Genomic DNA, 10,000 nt, shown 5'->3' on the forward strand with positions numbered 1-10,000 from the left:
TTGACAATGGATTAATATACGCCTGCAAAGTAAGCAGGCACGCGCACACACTTACCCATACATCTTATTTTCCGGAATAGTTCGGAAAAAAGATGGATAGTTTTCATGCTCGTTGAAGATGGCACCTTCCGCACTGTACGACAAGACCACCGTATTGAAATGCTTGGCGACACCTGCTAATGGCTCCACTGTGTCTGAACAGGCTGGGCCTAGATAAAAAAAAAAAATCGTTAAATACTGCTAAACGTTAAAAAATAAATCTTTAAACCAATCGAAAACTGTTATACACAGACAGAAAGTCTGCAAAATGTGTAGCCCAAATTCATGAAAGTGCTATTTCTTTGCTATCAGAACAATTACCTAAGCAAAAAAATTTTTTTTTTATATTCTTAGAGTTAATTTACTGAATCTTATGAGAGCATTTCTGCTTTGTGTAAAGTAGTTTGTGATTAGAGTAGTGAGAGAACTAGCCTAACTGCGGTGTTATGAACAAGCTTTGTACAAGTAAAACATATTCCTGATTACTTCTAGGTAAGCAAACAAGCAACATACTATTAAGTTCTTGTTTACCCTGATAACTTCTAAAATAAAATCAACTGGATTTGAATCACTGGCTAACCTTACATACGCTTCAAGAACGTCTGTAAAGTTGCCAAAGGACTGTGCAAAACAAAATACGGTTCTGTTAACAAACCGAAGCTGACACAAATCCCCAAGTGAACATCCAGAAAGATATAGACTAATAAAAGTCTGATAAAAAGCAACGGAATTCAGACTCATAAAATATTCATGTATTAGGGAGTCTAAATATGAATAATGCCATGTACTGTACAGAGGATGTGTGAACTAGTTATAAGCATGATAGAAGTTCCCATGTGAAATGCTAAAGTAGGAATGTTCACAAAAAAACTTTTAGTTATAAGCATGACAGAAATTCCCTTGTGAAATGCTTAAGCAGAAATAAACGCCTCCTCTGCTTTACCTAAAACTCCGATCATCTGCTCGAAAGGGGGAAGGTTGGGGTCACTGGAACCCTTCCTCACGTATCGAATGAAAGCTGCCAAAACCTCCTCGCTCTTGCAACGGCCATCTTGGATCATCAGCTGGATCTCGTACTCTGGTAGGATGGTCCCGTTAGTGTTCACCCTCGTAATGGCCATTTGTGCAGCTGAAAAAAGCGGTAATTTGATTAAATTTCCTCTACTTTTTCATCATTCTGCTTTTGGAATTAGTATTGGAATATAGAATTTAGGCCAAAATGCCAAGCACTGGGACCTGTCAGGTCATTCAGCGCTGAAAGGGATATTGAGGGTAAAAGGTTTTAAAGATTTAAGAGGAGGAAAACCCCACAGTTGCACTCTGAAACAACTATTAGAAGAGTGTGGTAAGTGAGATGGAAGAAAGAGAATATGAACGGACGTACAGTAAAAGGAATGAAAGGGGGTGCAGCTAGGGGCCAAAGGGACGCTGCAAAGAACCTGAAGTAACGTTTACAGTGGACCGCGTGAGGTACACTGATGACACTATCCCCCTCCGAGGGCTTACTGAATTATGTACAAATATAATCACTGTCTAAAGGGAATCGAACTTGAATCTCTTAACTTTGTTTACACAAATAAATTATAAAGATCAATAAGTTGCTTCATATGAATAATTTTACGACTAGTGGCATTATCAAATTTTGTTACAGTATGGCAATTGGAATTGACAAATTTAATTTTGAACAAAAATGATACACTTTTCTTTATTATTAAGTTACTGTAAATGTTTTTTAGATATTATAAATACTCTTTACACGTTTTATCGATACTGTAAATATTCAATAAAGCCCCTAAACTCCCCTTTAGACCTCTTTACCCTATGAATATGAAGCAAGTATAACCCAAGGAGCACAGTACGGTATTTGTACAAGGTTAGTAAAAAATATGCTGTTACTATTTTCTTCTTATCTATATAAACGCAATTAAATTTTTTATGATAATTATATTTCCTTATCCATATGACTGAAAGGTATGATCAACTGACTGACCCGAGAAGTTAGAAGCAGGCACCGCGATGGAATAGCAAAGAATAAAAACACTTCCACTCATTTGCTCTGCTTTTAACTGTTATCACTTTCACCTTCTCCTTTCTGAATGTATGAAGAAGACAACCAGCTGTGAGGATGTGGGGGTGCCGAACATAAGCTCGTGAAAGTCCTTAAGGCGCTTTTGGGTCCTAAGGCCCGGTACTTGTAAGTTCATAGTGCTCAATGTTTGTTAGATAAATTGTTTATACTTTGGGTTTCTCTGTTCTTCACTTGCTTTGCCATATCTTATCATTTATTTTATCTTCTCATAGCATTTACCTAATTGTTTACATCCTGTTTTATTTCAATATTAATAAATTAACTTTATACTCTTCTGATTATTAGTATACTCGCAGCCCTGATGTCATTCTTTTCATTCATTCTTTAGTGTTTTATTCCTCTTCATTATTTTACTTCCTCCTACACCCTGTAATCATGAACTGTATTAAATGTAGTACATTAGTGGATATGCTGTATAAATACAAGCCAATAATTAGGACCTAGGACAATAATGTGGCTGTCAGTCAAAAATTACTCTTTACGTAAATAAGAAAGATCGCTAAGTGGTTACAATAAGCAATCGAATACTGAACAGCAAAGAAAGGTTTCTTTCTCCTCTGTAGTGAGTTAGAATACTTACTCTCGCTCTCATAAAAGTGATTAAACATAGGTTTCTTATATAAATAAATTCCACATACCATTATAAAGCGTGTGACTATAAAAAGTTGTGTCAGCTCCGCTACTCATGGGGAAGATGCCGGCAATCCACAACTTTGTTTTGGCTGCGTAATTGTGAGGGAGCCAGTCGTTCCACACTTCCAATCCGTGGTGCCTGGCCTCTCTCAGCCAATCACAAGCAATATCTTGGATGACTTTATCCGAGTCAATTAAAGAACTCGGAGACGGATTCGGACACTGGGATGTTTTCATGTTGTATCGGTGGAGGAGGTCGCGATAGTCTTCTTCACGCAGAAAGAAACGTTTGACTGCCTGGGAAAGTCAGGATAAATAATAAGTGAAAGGAGAGTTTTCAAGCCGTTTCATTCAAATGTAAAACAAGGATATAAAGACCGAGAACATCTGAGCCATTATAAAGTATACACATACCATTAAAATGTTAAAACCTTTTAAGACCTGGAAGCGCTAACTGGCACTCACTTCTACAGCTACTTTGGCAGATTCAGGCAGCTTATCCCAAATGAGCTTCTTCATGGAATGCAATTCGTAGTTACAGAAGTAGGAATCGTCGTTGCCCTGGTAGCTGTTGCACGGGGGAAACGAGACGGGCATATACTCATTCATGTTCGACAGAGAATTGGGATACCAGTCAAAGAAGACGCTCGGCCTGTTATTCCGAAAATGGCAAAAGAACTCGGGATTGAAGTTGGGGCCAATCCAGGCTATGCGCACGTACATCTTCTCCACGGTCACTTGGTCTACCAAAAATTCTGAGTAAAAGTCTGAAATACGAGGGGACTTCGTAATAAATTTTGAACAGTCAGCATACATATAATAAATATTAAGAATATTATAAGTATAAAATGAGCGTATGGAAGTCCGTCATTACATGTTTATGATGTCAATGCGTCACTAAAGATACTCACTGTAATTGCCGACAAATAACATGGCACAGCGATCGTCTCCTTCGCACAGTTCTGGGGTAAATATGCCCTCACTGCAGTATGATTTATCACAATAGTACCTGAGAATAACGAGGAAGATGTTATGTAGTAAATGCGCCTCGCTGTCGAACTTCTCAGTTCCAGAGGTCCTTTATTCCTCAAACCGTTGGACTGTAGAACAGCCTCCCAGAGGAAGTCGTACAATTGGAACCTCAGAAGTTCAAGCGAAGATACAATGCATTACTACCTAATACTATTCTCCTTGGATTTTAATACATTTTTATCTATTTATTGATTTATTTTTTCTTTTTCAATAAGCGAGATCTCTTCTTTCTGTATTTCCCTTTACCTCTTACGTTTTCCTAATGAACACCATATTCTTTGGAAGCTTGTATTCCAAGTAAATGGCTTCCGTGGGCTTGTTCCATATGAATAGGTTTCATCTTCTGAATAATAATAATAATAATAATAATAATAATAATAATAATAATAATAATAAGTATCCTGTCAAAGTCAGATCAATGTATATACAGAGAACCTAAAAAAAAAAAAAAAAAAAAACAGACTGGGTGACAATCACCCACAAAAGGAACCCCACTCACTGTCCATCCCGATCTCTGGTGTACTTCTCTCGGAGGTCCTTCTCTTCCCCTTCAGTTAGAGAAAATATTTCTGTCACGTGGGGCATCTTAAATGATCGCCAGTGGTCAGTTATGACTTCCGGGGCTCCAATATGGCTGCTGTTGGTGACGTACCATCCAAACCTGTCAGCAGGAAAAGTTCAGGATATCATCACAAAACAGCTATAACAGAGATATCTGTGATGATAATAAAAAGAATAATGTACTCTATGTGAATATAATATGGTAATGTACTAATTCTAAAATTTTTATGCTGTATATCGCTTGTAAAACCGTCTCAGCTCCATTGGAATTACCTTTGTTAACTAAACAACAAATAAATTGGTAATATTTTTATACAATGAGGTAAAATCCCAAGTAACCAGTAATAGAAACACTGATGATGAAAATTACAGTCGTGTTGAGACCAACACAAAAGTTCAAATGGTAAACAAAAAATGCTTTTGAAAAAAGGGATGAGGACAGGGCCTCACAAATTTCAATAAAATAAGCCAGAAAAAAAGAGGCACTGTGATAAAGATCTCAGCTGCCGTATGCTTCAGGCATTTATAGAGTACCCGTACTTCTAGGTACTGAAAACTGATTAATGGTTAATCTATGTAAATATGCGTCACAATTACTATGGTCGTTGACGCCATAAAAGCCAAAAATCACTTAATTTTCAATGTGCGATAATTTAATCTCGATATTATAAATTTCTGAACAACGACCAGTTACCTGATCATTTAATCCAGTAACTGTAAAAAATAAACAGGATAAGCAAAATCCCATACCATAACTGACCCAACCTGTTAAGAGTTACAGCTTCAGTCGAACTCGTTTAATAATCAAATTACCACCCTAAAACGAAAGAGATGCTAAAATTTACTCTCGATTATTAAGAGTTAGAGTTTCTGTCGAACTCGTTCTAACATTTTAATTCACACCCTACAATAAAAGGGAAGCTAAAATTTACTTTCGACTACGGAGTAGAAATACCTGCTGCCAGATGCATGAGAACCGCAGTCTACTTTGGCAGCGATGTCTTCTCCCATGGAGCTTGGTGGGAGCCACACTTCCACGTTGATCATGGCGGTGGGGACGTTGCTGTAAGTGCGGTTGCTGAAAGAAAAGGTCAATGTTAATGTTGACAATGGTGTATGCTAAGATAACTTGTACCCATATATATAAAAATTGAACTGTTGTAAAATAATTATATATATATATATATATATATATATATATATATATATATAAATATATATATATATATATATATATATATATATATATATATATATATATATATATATATATATATATATATATATATATATAAATATAATGGAATGGAATGTGAAATTTGGGCCTAATGTCAAAGCGCTGGGACTTATGACTTCATTTAGCGCTGAAAAGGAAACTGGGAGTATAAAAGAATTTAAAGGAGGAACAGGAGGAAAAACCCTCAGTTGCACTAAGAAACAATTGTTACGAGAGGGTGGAAAGTAAGATGGAAGAAAGAAAATATGAATGGAGGCGGTACAGTAAAAGGAATGAAAGGGGTTTCTGCTAAGGGCCGAAGAGACGCTGCAAAGAATCTTTAGTAACACCTACAGTGCAACGCTTGAGAATAAATACTATAAGAGAAATGAGGGACTTTCTGCTATTAACACAGACCACTTTGAAATGTTCTTGATGTTGCTACAGTTTGCTACATGGCAGAAGATGCATGTGAATCTGTCTACCTATCTACTGTCAGCATACACACAATTATGTACGTGTGTGTGTGTGTGTAAACATCAAGAAACACTGCCTCATACGTTTTCTATAAATGGACTTGACTACTTGTTCAATGAAATCATAGTCTCACTGAAGACTTAAACACAGACAACCTGTGGGAAGAAAACTCACCCATTCATCAACAGCACGCGGAGTCTATTGAGGGCTTCCTTATAATCAAATGTCTCCTCCACATAATTGTTGATGGTTACATTTTGGTAACCAAGGCCCTCCTGGAAGCAGTGAACATAATCAGTAAAATGGTTTTGGGGATGACGACAAATTTATGGCATTTAGAAACATTGTCAACTTAAAAATTTAAATAATTACACATTTTAAAAATTATTTTCTGGCTTCTTTTGCATCTCATACTACATAAAATCTTTGTCGTTCAACATCCCATGACTGGTAATGTGAAGGGGCTCTGAATTCTCCAGAACGTCAAAGTTGGAATTGGAATGTAAAATTTAAGCCACAGGCCAAGTGCTGAGGTCTACAGATAAATGTTGGGATAGTGACACCTGTATATCCAAGAAATATGAATCAAACACTTGCTTCAATATAGAGGAAAAAGATGAAGATAAGCGCCATTAATTTTTGTATTCAGTGGAAGTCTGCGCACTGCTCTTACCTCAAGGAGGATCTTGACGACAGCTGTGCTTATCCTGTGGGAGAGTCTTTGAGAAGAATCTAACGTCAACGCAAGCTGCCTCTGTAGTGCCTTGTCGTAAACGTATTTCGCAGGTGGATCTGAAAAAATGTCAAATAATTGAGTGGCATAATAATATTTCAGTTATTTTTGGGTATTTTTTTTTTACCCTTAGAAGATATGGCTTCCCTTATACATACATATTTTCGCACGAAATCTTATGACTTCACAAATATAAACATTCTCGCATGAAGCAGGACGTACAAAATAATGACTGAAAGAAAACCATACGATTCGAGAGCTAGCGGCTGCTGTTATATACGAAGCTACAACAAATTCGATTCTGATTCTAAATGACACATTCGATTCTGATTCTAAATGACAAAACTATTCTGATCCTAAATGACAAATTCGATTCTGATTCTGAATGATAAAACGATTCTCATTCTAAATGACGAATTCGATTCTGATTTTAAATGACACCTTCGATTCTGGTTCTAAACGACAAAACTATTCTGATCCTAAATGACAAATTCAATTCCGATTCTAAATGACAAATTCGATTCTGGTTCTAAATGACAAAAAACGATTATATAACTGATATAACCATATTATATAACTGATATTCCTCTTACCCGTGAGGTTTCTGCTCGAGAGCATGATGCACTTGCGGCACTCCGCCTGCTGCAGACAAGTGCTGGACCAGAAGAGCAAGAGGGCCACCCAGGGCAACACCAGCAGCCTGCCTGTGGCCACGGGTCGTCCCGCGACCCTCCTTCTCCCATTGGGCTGATGAGGTGACGACCACCAAGAAGACGATGACGATGATGATGACGGCGGCGGTGACGAAGGCGATGAAGATGATGAACCGGGTGCGTTACAGGAGGGAGAGGAGAACCTCAGTGTGCTGGGAGGATTAGGGAAGGCCGCCCACTCTCCACTACCCACCGCCATGGCTACCTGTCCGCCCAATGCATCATCCTGAAGAAGGAAAGAGGAAAAGGGCCTGCTTAGCTCAAAGAACACTTTCAAAGATTATATTCATACTCGTTAAAATACTAAGTCAATTTGATGAACTGTATACCTATATATTTAAATTAACAAAGTCGAGGGAAATATGTGGTTCATTACTTCATTAAGGCACCTTTGCATCAAAATGACCTCTCTCTCTCTCTCTCTCTCTCTCTCTCTCTCTCTCTCTCTCTCTCTCTCTCTCTCTCTCTCTCTCTCAGACCTACATAAGTTGTACCAATTGTCCTCCTAGAAAGAGTGCAATAGATATCCCGACCTCTTTCATCAAATGAACAGAGATAATGAATCTATTTTCAGTTCATTTTCACCAACACACGCTAGACACATCGAGCCAAAACATGATGGTGGTATGTCAACGGTTGACTGTATTTTATTTCGAAAACAAAGCGTATTATGGAAAATAGATCATATATTATGTGCTTGGCCTCTTCTAATGTATATTGCAAAGTGCATTTTAATTTGGCTTCCAGGGAGTGACATGTACTTCCATCGATACTGAGAAAATGTTGAAAGAAAGCAAGCATGGAGTTCGTCTTGACATGTTGCTGAAAGATGTTGAGTTACATTAGATTATTTGAAACCATTTTTTCATTATCTGCCTAGCCATGGAAGCAAAATCAATATACAATATGCACTACACTAGAAACAGACATATAATACATACATACATACGTACATACATACACACACACACACACACATATATATATATATATATATATATACATATATATATATATATATATATATATATATATATATATATATATATATATATATATAAAACAATCACTCTAGATTTTGCGGTCTAGAACAAATATTTTAAATTTTTTCTGCAGTTTGTAATAATGTCTGGCGATTTAAGTGCAGCAGCAGTTTTATGCTATATTATCAAATGGATTTACATAGTCTTGTTAAAGGAGATAGTATTATGAAGATATACCTCTGTAAACAAGAGAATGATCTTATTTGGTCTGTGATAATCCATTAGAGTTTCCACTGTTTTAGTTCGTTACAGAATAGCAATATGGAGATTTCTGATTTCCTCTTGCATGGCTTTTGACCAGCAGCCTGGACCGTCCCTCAGATTCTGTCATCGTTGTTGGAGTCCTTAAACGCCCATTCTAAACAGAATTGTGTAGGACTGAGTGCAAAAAATGAAGAGCATTTAGGATCGTTTGAGTGCATTATGCATTCTGCTCGTTGTCGGATAGATAAAAAATTGTTCCATTTCGAGAACTGTTTTATCAATATATTTTTTAGATTTGTGAATCTGTATTCTCGTATGCAATAGCCTTGTAGCATAAGAATTGACGAAAGAATACTTATGGACAACTTCATCTGAGAGCTAAAATAGATAGTAAATGCCCCGAAGGTAGCACTTAAAATTTTTACAACGTTATATCCATTTGAAGGATTCGTTTTCAGAGAGACACTAGAGAATGTAGCAAAAGTTAGTAAGGCCAGTGTTGTTAGTTTCATGGGAACGTTTGCAGCACTGATGGCTCCAAAATTTTTAAATGTCATGGGAACGCTTATAAATACTACCCTTCTGGCGCCACCCCTTCTCAAGGGTAAAAAGCATGTTGATGAAATTAATATATATATATATATATATATATATATATATATATATATATATATATATATATATATATATATATATATATATATATATATATATATATATATATATATACACACACACACTTCTATATTTATATCCATGAACTATATTTAGTCCATGAACGTGAATCCTTAAGGAGCAATTACAAAAAAATTAGAAATATTGGGTATATATATCTCACATAAAGATGATATTGACTGCAAAACCCAGAGTGACTGTTATATATATCCCACTCCTATATTTAGTCACTTAACACTGCGTGAACCCTCAAGGAGCAATTACAAAAGTTTATAAATATTTGTTCTATATCTCAAATAAAGATAATACTGATTGCAAAATCTAGGGTGACTGTTATATATATCCCACTTCTATATTTAGTTACCGAACACTGCGTGAATCCTTAGGAAGCCGAGGACGACAAGAAATACAAGTCTAAAAATAGCCCGGGCTCTGCAACCCCAGAAATGTGCACCAGCCCTTGTAACAATACCAAACTTAGAGAGCATAAGTGAACTTTTATTGCCGGGTATAAAACCGAATGTGCTCAATTTCTCCCCCTGTAAAACTCCACCTAATAGGGACCGATATCTCCTCGAGACACCT

At 36.6% G+C, this 10,000-nt stretch overlaps 1 protein-coding gene across 2 annotated transcripts in view; it reads right to left on the bottom strand.

Moving 5' to 3' along the window:
- Nucleotides 1-10,000, bottom strand: part of LOC136838709 (uncharacterized) — a 500,953-nt gene that overhangs the window by 21,332 nt on the left and 469,621 nt on the right. For both annotated transcript variants that reach the window (XM_067104127.1, XM_067104128.1), the window contains exons 2-11: nt 7,374-7,719; nt 6,721-6,839; nt 6,222-6,322; nt 5,310-5,432; nt 4,293-4,454; nt 3,673-3,770; nt 3,227-3,528; nt 2,767-3,058; nt 983-1,168; nt 56-209 (exon numbers count right to left, since the gene is read on the bottom strand). In XM_067104127.1, coding sequence (XP_066960228.1) covers nt 56-209; nt 983-1,168; nt 2,767-3,058; nt 3,227-3,528; nt 3,673-3,770; nt 4,293-4,454; nt 5,310-5,432; nt 6,222-6,322; nt 6,721-6,839; nt 7,374-7,692 — 1,856 coding nt within the window. In that variant the 5' untranslated portion in view covers nt 7,693-7,719. The remainder of the gene's footprint in view (nt 1-55; nt 210-982; nt 1,169-2,766; nt 3,059-3,226; nt 3,529-3,672; nt 3,771-4,292; nt 4,455-5,309; nt 5,433-6,221; nt 6,323-6,720; nt 6,840-7,373; nt 7,720-10,000) is intronic.

This window comes from Macrobrachium rosenbergii, chromosome 5, assembly GCF_040412425.1.
Source record: "Macrobrachium rosenbergii isolate ZJJX-2024 chromosome 5, ASM4041242v1, whole genome shotgun sequence".
Lineage (NCBI taxonomy): Eukaryota > Metazoa > Arthropoda > Malacostraca > Decapoda > Palaemonidae > Macrobrachium > Macrobrachium rosenbergii.